Source organism: Colletotrichum karsti (genome assembly GCF_011947395.1).
Source record: "Colletotrichum karsti strain CkLH20 chromosome Unknown Scaffold30, whole genome shotgun sequence".
Lineage (NCBI taxonomy): Eukaryota > Fungi > Ascomycota > Sordariomycetes > Glomerellales > Glomerellaceae > Colletotrichum > Colletotrichum karsti.
The window spans coordinates 239,931-259,233 of NW_024065930.1; the positions used below are offsets into that span (position 1 = coordinate 239,931).

Below are 19,303 nucleotides of genomic sequence, written 5' to 3' on the forward strand. Positions count from 1 at the left end.
CTATTGGGCCGCATTAGACCAAACGACGGGGTGTTTGAAGCTTAGTGTAAGATGAGTTTAGACCATCAAGATTCCGTTCGTCCGATACTTCGTGCCGAAGCTGAAGAAGATCATTGGTTATGCATCAATTCTGAGGGCGAAGGAAGACATTTTATTCTCAACCGCAACATTTGGTGGGATTTTGAATGAGTGGTAATAGCAACTAAATAAACCGACTTATGTGAGATTAATTCTGCATCTATGAAAATGAATACGGAAATCTAGAAAACTTGCAAGTAATGTGGCAGATGACATGCAACAGGAGGAACTCGAAATCAATCCCCAAGCAACACCGTCTTGAAATTTTCCAAAAAGTCTTCGATCTTCTCCTTCCGCGCAGCTCTCTTGTCCCAGAAGATAGCAACCTCGATTCCGCTATCCTTAATGGTGCATTCAACAGCGAGACCGCCCGGAGGAGCTGCCGCAACTTCGCCTCCCACGAAGCGCATTCCGATGCCCTCACCGGCGAACGAGAGAGTACCATGCGGGTGCACCGTCAAGTCGAGCGGGAAACGGCAAGCATCGCTTGCATCCTGACTGGCATTCCTGACCGTTTTCAACCCAGACAGCTCGAATGGCATGAGCCGGGTCAGTTCACTCTGGACCTTTTCCGAGACATCGGCCGTGTTGTCTCCGCTCCCGAGCCGGACCCGCAGCGGCACCTTGGAGATAGCCGGCCCCACACAATTTTGAATTCCCGGGATGGCGGCGGCGCGACCTGTGACGAGCCAGCCAATGGTTACGTCCGAAGATTCCGTCAGACGTCCGACCAGTCGAATCCAGGCAGATGCGATCTTGGCTGTCAAAGTCGTTCTTTCAGTCTTCTGCGGCAGGGGAACCTGGAAGTCTGCTCGCATGTCTTTGATGGGGTCGCGAACAAAAAGGTAGCCGAAGAGAGGAGAGTTGCCAGCCCCAGCGAGATATGATGCCCAGAAGGTGCGGTCTGTGTTAGCATCTCTGCCTCTAATACTTTCAGCAAGACTTTTGAAAGGTAGTTCTGACACGGGCTGCCAGGTTCGGTCCTGGTACGCTTTGTTGACCGCGTCGAGGAGTAGTCTCAGTGACCAGGCGTCGTAAAGGGAATGATGAAGGGTCCAGATCAGATGCAGTCGTCGTTTCTCGATGTTGTGGACAATAGACACCCTCGCCAGCGCAGTACCAATACCGGTGCTGATCAATTTGTCATCTTTTAAGACGCTTTCAAGGCTTGCAGACAAGAATTCTTTCCAAGGCATCTTATCGGAAAGAACGACCTGAAACAATTGATTCGAATCTCGGACAATTCTTGTGCGAAGAATGGGAAACTCGTGAGCACAGCGATCGATGGCGCCGCGTAGCTGCGACAGCTTGATTGTATCGTCAAGGGCGAAGATAAACTGCACAACCTGAGCCCCAGGTTCTTGGACAGTGTCATCCATGAAAGCCTCCTGGATGGGAGTGCAAGCAAAGACGTCCTCCACTCGTGACAAAGTGAAGTTGTGGTTGGTCGCAATCTTGGCTCTCAGAGCATCGTCAACGGGAGAGGTGGCTGGGCTTGACTGAACAGTGGTCTCGCGCTGTTGCCGACCATCATCCAGTTTCTGCAGCTTTGAAGCCATTCCGGAGAGTGTCGGATTGGAGAAAATCTGTGCAACAGCGAGCGAGTATCCTTCCGACCGCACGAGTGCTACCAGTCTCATGGCCAAGATTGAGTCTCCACCAAGACTGAAAAAGTTGTCTGATGTGCTGATGGAGGTTTCGTCAATGATGTTCAGGGACTTGGACCACAAGTGAGCCAAAGTGCATTCTTCGTTGGTCTGCGGTGTCCTTCGGGCATTATCTTCATTGGCGTATGTGGCTATGAGTTTGAAGGTCATGGAGTTGACCAGGGTCTGCAGCACACGTCGATCAAGCTTTCCTGAGGTTTGTACCGGTAGTTGAGGAAGAGGAAGGTAGGCATCGGGAATCATGTGACCGGGAAGAGTCTCAGCCAGGTGCGTTCTGAGGCTCTTGGACAGTTTCTTCATGAATGCGATAAGCTGTGCACTTGGGTTTGTGTCGTTGATCTGATGCAGCTCCGGGAACTGCGCCCCAACACCGAAGACAGCTGCAAGTATCTGCTGGTCCTGACCTCCAGGCTTGAAGACATCCACGGCGGTGGTCATCCAACTGGGAACATGCTGTCGAATGGCCTCTTCAATCTCTGAGAGTTCCACTCTTTGCCCACGGATCTTGACTTGGGAATCTTTCCGAGCAAAGAAACTCAAAGTGCCGTCGGGGTTGTAGTACACAAAGTCGCCTGTCCTATAGACCCTTCTGCTTGAAGCTCCCTCGGGCAGCCACGCGGGGTTCTCGAGGAAAGCGGCTTTGGTAGCCTCATCGTTGCGAAGATAACCCCGGGCAACACAGGGGCCCTCGATGAATAACTCGCCGACACCTCCGATTGGAGCCAGTTCCGAAGACTTGAGTGGGTTCACTACCCAAGCTCGGCAAACGACCGGCCACCCGACATTGTTTGGAGGCGTTGAAGGGGTCAGCTCTCCCATAAGTGTGATGATGCAAGTCTCCGTTGGTCCATAACCGGAAACAAGTCTGACTTTTGGCGCCCACCGGTCGATATCGCTTTGTAGTACTGCTTCGCCACCCATTGCAACTGTCTTCAAGGTGGGCACGGAGGCAGGATCAATGATTCTGGAAAGTGAGGTCGTGAACCAGGTGGTATTGACTTGGAACTCTTGAACGAATCCCACCAGGTCATTCATCTTCTGGTCTTCGGAGGGAACACAAACGCATCCGCCGTTGATCAAGGTGGCGAAGGTGTCAAGCAGCATCGCGTCAAAAGTGAAGGCGCAAAACCGGAGAACTCTGGAGTTGACATCCATGCCCATGTACTTGCCAAGGGCCGTGATTGAGGATGCCAAAGTCCTATGCTCAATGACGACCCCTTTGGGAATACCCGTTGTGCCGGATGTAAAAAGAACATAGGCCGTATCTCGTGTTTTCGCGGTGGGTTGGAGTACTGCAAGTGACGTACTGGATCCCACTGAGAAGGTGTCTTCGTTGACTAGTACCACATCACACTTCAAATTCAGGCAACGATCACGGTACTGAGAGGAGGTCAAGATGGTTCCCGCGTCAGTAGCCTGAATGAGATGCTGCAGTCTTTGATTGGGGCTCTTGGGATCCAGAGGCACAAAGTATCCTCCAGCCTTCCAGATGGCAAGCATTGATACGATGGCCCATTTCGAGTTGTCGAACATGAACGGCGCTGCTTTCTCAGGCCCGACGCCCAGTTTCTGAAGCTGGTGTGCGAGAATTGACGAAGCACAGTCAAGCTCCAGGTAGCTCATTGGGCCATCCCAAGAGTCAATGGCGGGGTTCCCAGGGCGAGCATTGACTTGTTGACCGAAAAGCTCGTGAGTGCAGAAGTCAATCACGTTGAGGTCTTTCTGTCCTGTAATGCTGGCGAGCTCTGACACATGGGAATCTGACAGGCTGGCCATGTCGCGAAGTAGGTCGGTCGGAGGAGCAGCAACCAGGTTGCAAAGGAGGGTTGAGAAAGTTGAAAGGACAAAACGGGCATGAGAGTCGCCCATAATTATCGGGTCGTAACTCAGTGTAACGGTAACAGCATCATTGTCCTCGGATGTTTGACAATCGAGCACCAAAGCCTGCGGAAAGAACTTCGATGATGCGACCGATCCTTGCCTCAACTGTGGTACTTTGCCTACTCCGCTGTTGACAGGAGGCTGCACAACAAGGATACTGCCAAATTCGCAACTCTGATGGCATTCTTTGTTGATTCGAGCAATTCCGGACAGACCCAATTGACAGAAGCGGGATTCAGTGACAGCATCCCGCTGCACGCTTCTTAAAAAGTCGCCAATCGGCAAATCGTAGTCGATCTTGGTTCGTGTAGGTACGGTCGCAATGGTTGGTCCTGCGATCAGCTCAATATCGGGGACGTCGGCGCTTTCTCTTCCCGTAACGATTGCACCGAAGATGGTGTCTGGACTGGCGGTGTAATGAGATATCGTAAGAGACCAGGCTGCTCGGATGATGGTGGCAATTGTAGCAACAGAACCGTGACCTCGAGCCTCGGGCAGAGTTATACCTTGTTCGAGGAAGGCCGTTGCCAAGGGCTGGTGTTTGGAGTTGTGCGGTGGTCGAGGGAAAGGCGGTGCTTGCAGACCCGCCATTCTCTGACTCCAGTAAGACCTCGCCTCCTCAGGGTCTTGATCAACCAGGTGCCGTATGAACGACTTGAAAGGTACCGTCTTGAAAGCGTCCGAGCCGGCCGGATCACGGAGAACGTGGTCTTCGAGGAACTGGCGAACCAGACCAAGCGACCAGCCATCGTATACGGAATGATGTGAACTAAAGACAACGCGGACTATTCCAGCTCTGGAGGTAGGGACCACTGCGAGATGGATCATTGGCTTGCCGTACCCATGCAGATTCTGAACCAGGTCAAGAAAGCTTTCGACGTTGTCTGTTTCATGCCATACTGGCTGTTGTTGGAGAACGACTTGCAGCGAGCCATACTCGTGACTGAGAATGATTCTGGTTCGGAGCAACTCGAACTTTTCAAACGCCGCGGCCCATGCCTCTCTGAGTTTTGGAAGTTCTGTCTCTGTAATGTCCATGGTGTCTGCCGAGATGTACGCCCCTGGATTTCTCGCTGTTACCGCCATAAGACCTTCCTGAAGCGGCGTGCAAGGATAGATATCCTCAACTTCATCTTTGCGAATACCGTAGAGGGGAAGAACATTGTTGATCACGGACTCGTACTGGTCTGCTGGCAAGAGCTCAAAAGCCTGTGGCATCTCGACAACCCGCCTGGTATCTGCTGCGGTGCGAGACGCCATTTCGGAAAGGACTGGAAAAGAAAAGATGTCTTCAAACATCAAACGATATTTAGAGGATCTTGCGAGACCAGCAAGCCTGATGGCTGTGATTGAGTTGCCACCCAAGGCAAAGAAATGATCACTGGCAGAGATACTTTCAGGATCAATGCTGAGAACTTTGGCCCACCACCCTTGAAGGAGTCTTTCGTTGCCGAAGAGTTCAATCTTCTCGCCGGACTTGGCGGAGACTGGGAACAATTGTCCCTTGGCCGACAGCTCTGAGAGGCAGGCCCTCACAAAAACGCGGTCGCGCTTGCTGGAAGCTGTGGTAGGCAATTGCTCGACGGCAACATAGGCTGATGGAACCATGTACTCTGGCAAAGCATTCCGGAGCTGCTTTTGCAGATGCGAAGCTGTGTCAAAGAGAGCTTGGTTCGAGGGATCCAACATGGAGGCACAGCCAATGCCGTTGACTTTGTGATCATATCCAATGTCCATGACAAGCAGAGCAGCCAAGAACGGCTGGGTGCGACCATCCGAGGCATCGGAAAGCTCCACACCAATGTGCTTGAAGGAATCGTTTGATGCCATGAACTTCCTGATGTTTTCTTCGATCTCACCGACTTCAATTCGCTGACCTCGGAGCTTGACCTGACCATCGCGTCTGCCGACAAAGGTGAGACTGCCGTCCGCATTGTGCCGCACCAGATCTCCTGTGTGATAAATTCGTCGACCAGCTCCTTTTGGGAGGCATATTGGGTCTTTCTCAAATGAGATGTTCGTCTTTTCCGGATCTCCAAGGTAGCCTCTGGACAGTGTAGGCCCTTCAATGCACAACTCTCCAACTGCTCCGATAGGAGCCAGGGCTTGAGTAAACGGGTTGATAACCCATGTAGCTGTGCCGACGGGAACCCCAATGTTGGAACTGCTGTCCGTCATAGCAACCTTACGGGCAGTGGCCATGACGCATGCCTCAGTCGGTCCATAGGCATTGACAAAAGACACACCAGGCTGACTCAACCAAGCCTCGATGTCGGACGGTGCCAGCGGCTCACCTCCAACCATGACGAGTTTAAGAGTGGGAACCTTTGCAGGAACGATGAGTCTGGTGACGGAAGGTGTCGATATAAGTGCGTTAACCCGTTCTCTTGTGATATATCCACTGAGGTCGTTCATCCTCTCAGACTCTGAAGGGGCGCAGACACAGCCACCCGATGTAAGCGTGATGAAGATCTCGAAGATCATAGCATCAAAGGTGTAGCTACTGAACTGTAACATGCGAATCTGAGGCCCAAAGTCGAAGTAGGCAGACTGAGCGGCGATGGCAGAAGCCCAGGCTTGATGGTCTATGACAACACCCTTTGGTTTTCCGGTGCTACCCGAGGTGAACAGAAGATACGCCGGATGCTCAGGAGTAACCGCAATGCCCGAAGGCGCTTGGAACAACTGGGATGCATTGAAGTCGTTGACAGATAAGACCTTACAGCCCAAGGCACTGGTAAGTGAAGAAGCCCGACTGGGGGACGCAAGGACAAGCTCCGTGTTTGCCTCTTCTAGCAGAGCTTGAAGGCGCGCTGGTGGGTGATCAGGGTTGAGGGGTAGAAATGCACCACCGGCTTTCAGAACGGCAATCATAGCGGGGATTGCTCTGGCAGATTTATCTAGACAAAGTCCGACGAAGTCGCCAGGCTTTACCAGCTGAGTGCTAACAATCTGGCTTGCCAACTGATTCGCCCATTGGTCGAGCGTGGAGTAGGAAAGAGACGCGTCATGGGAGACTACGGCCGGGCTGTCGGGCTGCTCTGTCGCCTTTCTCTCAATGAGGTTGTGGACACATGCCTCCACTGGCTTGATGCTACTGCTATTCCAGCTGTGGATGAGACTCAAGTCTTTTTGTCGGATACCCATGACGCTGGCAACATCCGCGGTGGCATTCGCATGACAAATGCTCTGCAACACGTGATTGAAATGCCCCATAACAATGTTGACCATTTCCAAGCCTATACAGTCTGGATCGAACCTGACATCGATAGTGAGTTGTTCCCCAACCGGAAGAAACTCGACTGCAAGAGGATACGTGTGGGATTCCGTATTATCGAGAGGGACAGGTTTAATGTCCACCTCCTCAAACGGCAGTTTGAGAGCGGCGTCTGGGTGAACAACCATCAGAGACGTGAAGTCATAGGCTTCTTGTGCTGCTAAGCTGACGCTTTGGATCTCAGAGAGTCCGAGATACTGGTGAGGAATGCTGTCGATAGTGACCTTTTGAACGTAATCAAGGAACTCAGCCAGAGACTGGTCTCCGCGAACGGCAAACTGTCTTGGGACGGTGACGATGGTAGGACCGACAAGCTGTTCGATCCCAGAGAGTGGAAAGTCTCTGCCAAATAAGGTGCATCCGTAAGTAGCCGTAGAATCTGCGGAGTACTGTGCATTGACGATGGCCCAGGCAGCGTTGATGAGGGTTGCTGTTGTGACATCTCGGTCCGAGTTTGATGCAGCTGGAATTGAGAACTCGAAACGTGTGCTGCACCGAGCGACTGGTTTGTGTGAGACAGGGACCGAAGGAAACGCGACTCCCTGTCTGTCGATCATTGCTTGCTTCCAGTAGTCCACAGATGGCTCACGCGGGGTTGCTTTAAGCATCTGGACGAGAGCCTGGAATTGAGGAGCAGAGGCTATCGTTTCACCGCGGTAGTGTTGAAGAACAGTATCCCAGATCAGCTTCGTCGACCAACCATCGTAAACAGCGTGATGAGCGTTGAAAACGAAGTACCGATCGCTCCCTTGCTTGACGAGCCCTAGGCGAAGAAGTGGTGTGCCATAGCCAAAGGCCTGCTGTTTCTGCTTGGACAGATATTCTTCTAGAGACCTAGAATAAGTGTCGACGTGTATTTTGTCCTTGACAATGGCAAGTAAGGCACCTTGCGGCTTGAGAACGATTCGTCCACGAAGAACCGCATGAGTTTCCGTCGCTTTCTCCCAAGCCTCCCGAAAGCGCAGTTCGTCGATGTCAGCGGGAAGTTTGTACGGAGCATGCAGTACGTATGTCTGAGCTGAAGGCTGCCGAGAGGACAGTGCCATGAGAGCTTCTTGCATGGGAACGCAAGGAAGAATGTCTTCGATTGCATCTGGTGAAATACTGCAATCGTGAGCAACTTCGCTAATTAGCTGAGAGACCGAGTCGTAATCCTCGAGAAGCGAAAAAGAAGCCACTGGCGCAAGGTCGGCCGTGTCATTGACGCTAGCCATGACTTTGGCCATGTCGACAAGAACAGGGTTTGAGAAGATGTCGGAGACCGAGATGCCCATTCCGTTCCTCTGTGCCTCGGAGCGAAGAGCCATGGCCGCCATAGAATCACCTCCAAGTCGGAAGAAGTTGTCGTGGATTCCGATGGACGAAACATGAAGCACCTTTTTCCACATCTCTGTGAGCTGCCGCTCTTGGGAAGTTCTCCCAGTCTCTTTGGCCCCCGAAGTGAACGAGACAAGCTCATCACGAGTTAAGCGACTTGTTACACGTTGTAGGGCGCGTCGATCAAGCTTGCCAGCGGTGGTGATGGGAAGTACTTTGAGCGGAATGAACACGTGTGGGCTCATGTATCGTGGAAGTGATGATGTCGTCTCGTAGATCTGCTTGACAAGACCATGGAACTTCTCCAGTGCCTGAGCCTCAGTTGCAATGATGTCGTCAGGATCCTCGGGCGAAGTATCTTCTGCACCAACGTGAACGAATGCGGCCAGAAGGTCTTGCTCGCCAGCGCCTGTTCTCTTGAGAAGGTCGACGACAACTGGACCTGCCGTGGGAGGTATGCTGCTGCGTAACGAATGTTCGATCTCGCCGATCTCAACTCGCTGCCCGTTGATCTTCAATTGGGTGTCTTTTCGGCCGATGAAGTTGATGGTGCCATCCGAGTTGTACCTTACCAGATCACCGGTCTTGTACAAGCGGTTGGTGCGAGGATGGGGTCCGTTCCTAAGCCAAGAAGGGGCATCGATAAACACTTCTGAAGTCTTTTCTGGTCTCTTCAAGTAGCCTCGAGCGAGAATTGGACCCTCGATAAGAAGTTCTCCAGCAGATCCAATGGGCCGGAGACGCTCATGATCATTCTCGTCAACAACCCAGGTGACGCACCGATAACCACGACCAATGTTAGACGCGTTGGTTTCCCTAGTGACGTCCTTGTTGACAACGCAGGCAACACTGCATTCACTTGGACCGTAGATGTTGAGAAGTTTCAGTCGATCCACCCATGCGTCAACCTGGGATGCAGGTAATGGTTCGCCGGCCATGAGCAGGACAGTGAGTGTGGGGACGGTGTCTGGGTCAACGAGGGAAGCAAATGAAGGCGTCCACCCAGCCCATGTTGCGCGGCTCTTGGAAATGAAGTTGGCAATCTCCATACTTCTGTCTTCTTCTGATGGAATGCAAATGCATCCACCCACGAGCAGGGTAGTAAGGATGTCGCCCACACTTGCATCAAAACTGTAAGCGGAGAATTGGAGCGTTCTCGACTCAGGGCCGACCTCGATTGCCCAAGCATGCTCGCGGAAACCCGTGCAATATGCCCGGTGGGACGTGATGGAACCCTTAGGTGCGCCCGTCGTACCGGAGGTAAACACCACATACATGGCGTTATCTGGAGTGACCGTGGAACAGACCGGCTCATTGGGATTGGTGAATGGCAGTCCACATGCAAAGCCTGGCTCAACAACGATGGTCTTCTCCTCGATCTCTTCGAACTTCGACGCGGTGAGAGGCGAGCAAAGAAGAACTTCAGCCTCGACCTCGTCGGCGATCGCAAGAACGCGAGGATTTGGGTGAGTTGGATCAAGCATGACGAAGCATGCGCCAGCACGCAAGACCGCGAGCATCGAGACCACGGCCCATTTTGACTTCTCAAAACACAGAGGAACTATTTTTTCCGGTCCAATGCCAAGATTCTTCAAATGATGGGCCATGTTTCGAGACAGGTCGTCAAGCTCTTTGTAGGAAAGAGAGCCGTCCCAACTGAAGATGGCTTCCTTGTCAGGATGGGCATGCATGGTTCTTTCCACGAAGTGGTGTACGCATTCTTCAACAGCCTCGATACAAGTTTCATTCCAACTCCAAAGTTGACGCAGATCGTGTGAGCTGAGAGCGGGAATCTCATCTGGGGTGCGAGAAGGGTCGTTGAGTATTTCCATGAGGATGTGATTGACGGCTGCAGCGATATTCGTGGCATGACCCTCGCTGACGAAGGAGGTTCGGTAGTGCACGGAAACCTGAGTTGCATCTTCGCCGCTCTCAACGATCAAGGCGAGTTCAAACTAGGGATGTGTCAATTGCAAATTCAACCATTGAACTCTGGAGTGACAAACAGACTTACTTCAGTTGGATCGTTAATTGACTTCTCTTCAAACAGTAGACTGGAACCCTGCTGAGCCCGTTTGTCTAGGAGAGGCATGAAAGAAATCCCAGCATTGAACAACGTGCCACCAGTGATGCCAATGGCATTCTGAATCTCTGCCAAAGAGCTGGCCTGGTGAGCTGCGCCGTTGATTGAGTCCTGCTTCACTTCTCTCAACAAATCAAGAAGGGTTCGCGGCTGACTGAAGTCGATATAGCAGAGCAGCATGGAGATGAATGGCCCAATTGCTCCTTCAATGCCAGCCACGGGGGCGTCACGTCCAGACGCCAAGTAGCCGGTGACAGTCTGATTTCCATTTGTGTAAAGTCGAAGGACAAGAGACCATGTCAACTGGATCAAAACTGGAAGAGTCACCTCCAATTCCGAAAGCTTGGTGTGAAGATCAGTGTGGCTGATGTTGAGAGAGACTGGAGCAACCTTCTGCTCGCTTTCACCATTGGTGACGTCAAGCAGAGAAGGGAAAACACAAGCTTCGGCGCCTGTGAGATACTGTTTCCAGTATGATATGCTCTTTTCTCTCAACCCTTGGTCCCGGATGTAGCGGATGAAGCTTGCATACGGTGATCCCCATTTCGTGACCAGTTTCCCATCGTAAGCGAGTGATAGGTCTCTTAGCATTGGGAGAAGTGACATGCCGTCGAAAACGATATGGTTGACCTCGAATCGTACAAAAGTGCGCTCATCCTCCGTAGAGCAAATGAGTAGTCGATGCAGAGGTTGTCCGGAACCAAGTCCCTTTGGCTTTGGGGGGTAATGAGCGAGTCGTTCCATCGCGTCTGAAGCATTTCGAGCAAGCAGCTGTTCGCAATAGCCCAGTTCCCTCTTCAGAACGACTTGGTCAAGCATTCCGGATGATGCCGATGTCTCGAGGAAAATTGTTCTGAAAGCAGCGTGACGTGAAACCACATCGTGCCACGCATCTTCCAAACGACTCGGATCAACACTTGCACCGCTAGCTGTGGTCACCTCCCATTGGATGTCCACTTCGTATACCCCTTCGAGCCGGGACTGGCTGAGAGCCAGAGACTCCTGTAGCGGAGAGCAAGGATATGCATCTTCCACGTCTTCTAAGCCTCGGACTCCCGGGATTTTGCGTATCTTTGTTGCGAGAGAGTCAAGTCCAGAATAGTTGAGGTCAGAGTGACTAAGATCGCTCAAAGTCAGGGATCGAGAAGAACTCTGAAGAGTTGTCGTGATCCGCTCAATAGCTCTCGAAATATCTTTCGACCAAGACTTGATCATGCTCTGATGGTTGGACTTGTAATTCCACGCAAAAGTGAAGTGAAGGCAACCATCGAGCACGCTCGCAGCAATCTCGAAAAGCGAGAATCGCTGAAGTTCGGGGCTGTTATCTTCCAATGCTTCTCCGGCTGTCCAGGATTCTTGTCTCAGGAGTGAGTTGTCTTTCTCCAAAGATTGATATCGGCCCTCGTAGTTGAATAGGACTTCGGCAGGGAGATGGTCTCGGAAGGCTTCGCGCCCTTCCATTGTCAAGAATGCGGTACTGAAGTAATCGAAACCCCTGTTTGGTGTCCTTTTACGGGCATCTTTAACTCTCATGACCAGATCAACGATGTCCTTGTAGTCGCTTGCGTAAATCGGGTACATAGTAGTGAACCAACCAATCGTTCTTGAAAGATCGATTTGCTCATCCCAAGCTTCTCTACCATGCGCTTCAGTGAAAATTGCTGGCAGAGACCTCTGCGGAAAAGAGCCGCGAAATGACAGGAGCAAGGCGGAGATGAGAATATCGATAGGCTCGGTTCGGAGAGCCTGATGACAAGTCACGAGAACGTCATTGGTGAGGGCTGAGCTGATGGAGAATCGCTCCTCTTGAACGTCAGCGTAGACGTTGTGCTGTTTCTCGATGCCCCAGAATCCGAAATCTGATGCGGGAACAGTTTGAGGAAGCACGCGAGCTGGCTTTATGGTACGGACGACGTTCCGTTGCTGGTCCACCCAGGCGAGGAAGGGAAAGGAGCTGGGGAACTTCGGATGAACCTCTACGAGTAAAGACTCGAGCTCCTCGAGAATGATTCTCCAGGACACAAGGTCCACCACAAGATGATGAACGACGAGGAAGAGATATTGAACGCCACCTTCATCGAACATGCTGACGCGCACCAGTGGTCCGTCTTCGGCAGACAGAGCAAGCCGAGATTTCAGCATGGTGGTCTTTCGAGTTTTGGCAGTTGTCCTTTCGTGGTATTCAAACACATACGACGAATTGACAGCGTCTGTGATGAATTGCGTCCACTCGCCTGACGATGACTGCTCGAACCTAGCCCTCAACATGGGGTGTCTTTCTACCAGATCGGAGATTGCGCTCTCCACGGCTATCACATCCTGCCGTTCCCTTAATCTTAGGAAAACACTTTGATGGAAATGGTTTCTCGTCTGTCGTGACTGGGCAATGTTGAAAAAGAATTGCTGGATAGGTGATATGGGAAATCGTTTGCCGATGCTTATTGACGGCAGGGGTTGATAGGCGTGTAGGTCTCCGATCCTTGAAGCGGCTTCTCTCAGGGTTGATGAAGACAAAAGGTCTTTTACTCTCAAAGTCTTGTGTTCTCGCCGAAGTGACGACACAATTTGCATTGCCGTGATTGAATCTCCTCCGTGAGCCAAAAAAGATCGATTGTGGTTTATTCGCTTGACCGGGACGTTGAGAGTATTGGAGCATAACCTCCACAACAGCGATGCCACTTCGTCAGACTCGGTGGCATCCGCATCAGTCTCCTCGCTCACGTAATCCATGGCGTCTTGAGACGACATAGCCTCCAACTTTTCCAGAAGCAAACGGCGGTCCAGCTTGCCGGTAGCAGTGAATGGTAATGAACCAACTTCGAGCCACACAGATGGTACCATGTAAGTGGCAATAGCCTGTAGGAGAGCTGACTTGGCGTCTGCAATGATATCACCACCACAAGGCCTGAAGATGGGAGTATGTCCGTTCTTGAGAGTTGCCGCTTGAGATGAAGAAGCCATCACTGCTGTAAGACGCCCAGAAAACGGTCCACGCTGGGGAAGGAACACAGCCGAGTTCGCAGTAGCATTGTTCTTGCGCAGATGGTGCTCGATATCGGTCAGCTCGACCCGCTGACCGCCAAGCTTTACCTGCGTGTCGGCTCGTCCGATGCACTCCAATGAGCCGTCCGCGAAGTATCGTGCCAAATCACCAGTCTTGTAGAACCTCCTGCGAGCTGTGTCGTGGGTTTCGAGTTGCGCCCAGTTTGGGTTGGAAACGAAGCTCTCAGCTGTTTTTCGAGGATCATTGAGATAACCAATTGCCAGGACTGGACTCTCTACTACCAGCTCCCCAACTGCGCCGATAGGTGCGAGCTGGTCATTGACAGGGTCGATGATCCAAGTCCTGGTGTTCATACCACGGCCGATGCAGCTGGCTCGACCAAGGCGGGTACCGACCTTGCCTGTCGAGGTCGCTAGGAAAGTTGCCTCTGCAGGGCCGTAACCGTTATGCACTTGTACTCCGGCATCTATCCATGGTCGTATGTCAGACTCTTTCACCACTTCTCCGACCAGGACAAGAGTCTTGAGATTGGCTGTGACTCTGGCGTCAAGAAGACGTGCGACGGTCGGTGTGAGCATGGCCCAAGTAATGCTGGTCTCTTGCAAATAAGCTTGTAGGCTGTCAAGTCGATCCGCCTCTGATGGAATACAAATACAAGCTCCACTGAGTAGACTGGTGACCATATCTGCGATGCTCATATCGAAAGTGTATGATGAGAATTGGAGAACCCGCGAGTCGGCCGTGACTCCAAGAGACTTGGCAATATCCTGAGATGTTGTGTGGACTCCCGTGTGCGTCAACACGACACCTTTCGGAGTGCCAGTGCTTCCAGAAGTGAAGATGACGAACGCTGCATCCTCATGATGAACTGTTGGCCACTTGTGTTCGTTGCCATTCTGGACGCCGTTGGAAGTGAGAGGCTGTATCGGCACCTGTATGACGTTGAGACCAAGGTCATCGAGTTGAATTGTAAGAGAGGAGCTGGTCAGCGCATGTGTAGCGCCAGTTGCCTCGACAATCTGTCGCACACGACCAACTGGATGTCTCCTGTCGAGAAAAACGCAAGCAGCGCCTGCTTTAAGGACTGCCAACCAAGATACAACAGCCCAAAGGGACTTTTCGAAACTGAGGAGAACTAAAGATCCAGGTGTAACTCCTTGTCGAATCAGTTGATACCCCAACACATTCGAGGCATGCTCCAAGTCTTTGAAGCTCATGCATCCATCCCATGCATCGATTGCCTCATCGTTTGGTCTTTCGGCGGCTACAAGAGTAAACGCCTCGTGGATCAAGCACTCGGTTTGGAGAAGCTGTCCGCTGTTCCACAGTCGAATCTGGTCTCGGTCCCGTGTGCTCGGCTGGAGGTCCGCAACACGCTTGCCAGGGTTGTTGACGAGTTCATGGACAAGATGGGCGACGGTAGCTGCAAGGTTTCGCGCTTCATCCTCGGAGATGAATGACTTGCGGAACAGTAGAGAGCACTTGGTTGCAAGATCGTTGTTGATTTGAGCATCAAGAGAGACCTGTGCTTCAGTTGGGAGTGTGTTGTTTTGTGACTTTTCCCCATTTATCACAAAATGGACAGTGGCTTGCGAAGCCAAGGAGCCCAACCGTACAATTGTGTTACAGACGGTATTCAGTTGCTGCGACTCGTGATCCCCAGCAGCTTTGTTGCCATTCACTCCGTTCTGAATTGTAGAGACGCCATGTCGAGAGATAAACCCCGACAGAGTATCTTGCGGTCTAATGACATACGTATTGGTGGTGGACTTGCCATGGCCATCTGCTGAGCCAACATAGAAGCTTGGGTTACTATGGCCGGTGTAGAGGTGCAGTGTCAAGGCCCATGCAAATTTCAAGAGTGTTGCTGCTGGAATGCCACACTTTTCCGCTTCTCCAAAGTCGATATTGACATCTTCGTGTGATATCTCAAGAGATTCGGGCTGTCCGCCAGCAAATGCCGGGAGGTTGCACATCATCGGACCTTCGGCCGACTTCATGGCTGTGGATCTTCGTAGAGGAAACCCCCGGCGGTCGGGATGTGGTTGTCAAATCGGTATTGAATCGATATCTCGCATACATCAAGATCTGCAGAGAACTGCACAGCGATTCGACTGCAACTACGACATATGCCACAACATTCAGACGCACTGTTTCCTGAGAGCAGCTTGGCTTTCCCCATGATCAGTCTAGGAACCCCTGTCTTTGATTTTCCCTGTGAAGCACCCAACTGACATGAGGGCGACGGATTTTGAGGCGGCCGAATACGGTCTAGCGCTGACCTCAGCATGACCAGAATTGGCAACTGAATGCCCCGCAACGGCACGGTTCTCTCGGCGGCCCTCCGGCCGGGCACCCGCAGGTATCCCGGCCCCACGCCGCGTGAGTCTCCGAGGGGCCGTCGAGAATCGCTGTCGCGGCTTCGTTTCAGGGGCTATTGGGACAAAGGCGCCTGTAAGTTTGGGGGGATGTAAGTAAGTTTCCCTCTACATACAGATGATCGATTCTGAGGTTACGTTGAACGCACATCTCAGGGCACTTCAACAGCCAATCCACCGACACGGTAGTGGGTTGTTATCGTCAATTTCGATATTGACATGGCTTCGGACCCCAACACAGGCGCAGTGGATGATGCGAATTCTCTTTCCGCCTCTCAAGATGTCGCGCAAGAAGAGAAAGATGACGAGCAAAGCTATCCTCCAATGGTCCCACGTATCCTAATGGTTGCCTCCTTGGGGCTATCATTATTGATAGCCGCCCTGGTGAGTGAATGAAGTTGACGATTAGGTCTAAGCCCATCTGACCATCGAACATAGGATGCTACGATGGTCGCGACTATTGTCCCTACTTTGGCGGATGACTTCCATTCAGTCAAAGACGTGGGATGGTATGGATCTGTGTAGTAGGTCAACGACGTCCAGTTCTTCGTCGGGTCTATGATGCTAATTGTCATTCATGCAGCTTGTTAGTCACGGGGGCGACTCAACCAACGTTTGGGAAGCTATACGCCACTTTCTCCAGCAAGGCCGTATTCTTAATCTCGTTGCTACTGCTCGAGGGGGGTTCACTGATATGTGCCCTCGCCCGTACCTCAGGAAGCTTTATTGCTGGGAGAGCAATCGCAGGTCTAGGCAGTGCTGGATGCATCTCCGGGGCACTAATGTGAGATCGTCGGCTTACAGCTTGCGTAAATGCTACAGTGCTAACGGACGTAGAATCACTGCCGCAGTGGTCCCTTTGCAGCAAAGGCCCATGTTCACAGGCATCCTCGGTTCCCTCGAAGGCGTCGCCGTCGTGCTGGGGCCCATCATTGGCGGTGCCATCGCCAGCCACATTGGCTGGAGATGGTGCTTCTGGATCAATTTGCCCATTGGTGGCGTCCTCTTCATCGTGCTCCTATTTCTGTTCAAGCCGCCAAAAGTCCCCGGGCAAAGCACGCCGCTCAAAGGAAGAATCATGCAAATCGATTTCATCGGCGGCACCGGCTTGGTAGGAAGCATTACCTGCCTGCTTCTTGCCCTCGAATGGGGCTCAACCATGTACGACTGGAGCGACGCGAGATTGATCGGACTCCTCGTCGTATTTGGGGTTTCATTTGTTTCGGTTGCCCTTCATCAACATTGGCTGAAAGAAAAAGCAACTTTTCCCACCCGATTGCTCAAGAACAGATCGTTTACGTCGTGCCTATGGTATGGATTCACACTGTCGAGTGCTCAAATGGTCGTTCTTTACTATGTGAGTTGTCCTCTTCAAGACGTTGTCGAGAAAGTCTGACACGATCGTTATCTTCAGTTGCCGGTATGGTTCCAAGCTATCCAGGGCGTTTCTGCTCGGGAGTCAGGCGTTCGGTTACTGCCTATGGTCCTTGCCTTGATTCTTTCAGGGGTTTTCGCTGGCATTGGAGCTTCACTTGTGGGATACATTCCCCCGTTCATGATCGCTGGAACCGTTCTGGCCTCTGCTGGTGCTGGAATGCTCTTCACAATCCACCCCAACATTGAAAACGCCAAGTGGATTGGATATCAAGTTCTATTCGGGCTTGGCTCGGGTGCTGGCGTGCAACAATCCATCGTCGGTGTACAGGTCGCGCTGGATCCGGCAGACGTTCCGTATGGTACATCTGCGATTATTCTCGTGAACACCGTAGGGGGGTCGATCTTCATCAGCGTTGCCCAGAACATCTTCATTACCAGAATCGAACGGTTGACGCAGCTGATTCCGACTGTGGACCGCGCGACACTTCTTAATCGGCTCGGGTTCCTCAGAGAATCGCTCACAGCTGAACAGCTTACCATCGCACTTCGAGAGTACAACAGCGGCATAGAGAACGTTTTTCTGCTTGTCATTGTTTTAGCATGTCTTACCACCTTTGGGTGGACATTTATCAGGTGGATTCCGCTGAAGCCCCCGAAGCAAACCCCAGCTTCGACTGAGGATGGCTCGCCAAACGAGGGAGGGAAAACAACAACAGAAGTTATATCACAGCCAGCGACGTAATGAGCATGGCCTAGCATTTGTCTTGTAAACTATTAATATGTCACCAATTAGAATCAAATAAATTGCATTTGGAGCCATCATATGCCGAGGTATCTGTACGTAAGTATTTCAATCTTTAGCCATTCGTAGCAGTCCTTGGCTTCGGCCTAGACCCCCTGTAATTCAGCAGAGAACGCCGAATCTACCGGCGCGACAGGCCTCTGCTTCTTTCTCAACAATTAAACCTATCCCCTACCGATACCTGACTCGTGCGATCTTCATCGGGAGGAGCTGACTCATGAAGACACGTTGCGAGGAACTTCCACCGTCGGTGACTTTTCAGCTTGACGTAACCGAACTCAAAACAACATTTCAAGCTGAGCCTTCAGTCCTGTTGTCAGAAGGTTGACCCCAACTGGTAGCGCCGGCAAAATGGGTTCAGTACTGCAGACGAGGATAACAGAAGCTTTGGAGGCAGCTAAACCCGCTGTTCTCCAAATCTTTGAACGAGCCGTGCAGTGGGCGACAGAAAACAAAATTCCTACATGTTGGGGTGCCGTTGCCGCTGCGCTTTTGTACCTCAACGCGAAAAGATTTCCCCTTGTTTGGCACGTAGGTGTTCTGCTCTAAGATAACGTCTCTGAAGAATCGGCCCATCTCACATGGAACCATAGGCACGCGTTTTCTACCATATTTGGTGGCCCAAAAAGCGCTACTTTGAGTCTAAACCCGGATCAATTTTTCGACCTGTTGTTACTCCGTCACGGGTAGCCTTGTTAGAAACCGACTACAACTTGCACAAGTCCAACAGCACCTACTTCTCGGATCTTGACGTGGCGCGAACGGATCTCCTCGCCGCTATTCGGTCTGAGGCCATCCGCGGCGGTCTGTACAAGGAGTACAAGAATGGCGTCATGGTCCTTCTCGCGGGAACGTCGTGTACTTTCAAGAAGGAAATCAAGCCGGGAGTTGCGTTCGACATGCACAGCCGGATTCTGACCTGGGACCGCAAATGGATTTACGTGGTGACGCATTTCGCCGAACGACAAAAGGGGGCCGAATCTTTCAGTTACCAGCCATGGAGAAAAGACGAAAAGGGCAGCCCATCCTCGCGGTCTCCTGTTGTGTATGCGACTGCAATCTCGAAATGCGTGGTCAAAGCCGGGCGCTTAACGGTGCCGCCAGAGAAATTCTTCAGGGCAGCGGGTGTGCTTGCGCCGGAAAGCCCGGACGAAAGTGGGGCCGATAAAAAAACGGAGGGCGGGAGCGGCTCGGAAGGGGCCGAGAAATGGACGTGGGACCGGGTGGAAGAGGAACGTGTGCGGGCTTTGAGCATGGCGGATGGCTTCGCAAATGGATTAGACGCGGCGCATGAGGAGTTCCATGCCCTGGGATAGACTGATGAGACGCATACCGGTACTTGATAGACAAACACTAGACGAACATAAAAACATTGGACATGGGACGAAACTGACTGGAAGCTGACGTGATAATAGTGGCTTAAGGCCTCATGCCGTCTC

At 52.0% G+C, this 19,303-nt stretch overlaps 2 protein-coding genes across 2 annotated transcripts; one reads left to right on the forward strand and one right to left on the reverse strand.

Moving 5' to 3' along the window:
- Positions 1 to 314: 314 nt before the first annotated feature.
- CkaCkLH20_08793 (peptide synthetase) lies at positions 315 to 15,307 on the reverse strand (the record flags this gene model as incomplete). The annotated part of the gene is made up of 2 exons (XM_038891508.1): positions 315 to 10,175; positions 10,235 to 15,307. 2 exons carry the CDS (start codon positions 15,305 to 15,307, stop codon positions 315 to 317), a joined length of 14,934 nt encoding a protein of 4,977 aa, XP_038743144.1.
- A 597-nt stretch (positions 15,308 to 15,904) lies between these two features.
- On the forward strand, positions 15,905 to 19,180 carry CkaCkLH20_08794 (major facilitator superfamily transporter; the record flags this gene model as incomplete). The annotated part of the gene is made up of 6 exons (XM_038891509.1): positions 15,905 to 16,069; positions 16,124 to 16,194; positions 16,269 to 16,469; positions 16,523 to 17,042; positions 17,100 to 17,648; positions 18,458 to 19,180. 6 exons carry the CDS (start codon positions 15,905 to 15,907, stop codon positions 19,178 to 19,180), a joined length of 2,229 nt encoding a protein of 742 aa, XP_038743145.1.
- Between the last annotated feature and the right edge of the window lie 123 nt (positions 19,181 to 19,303).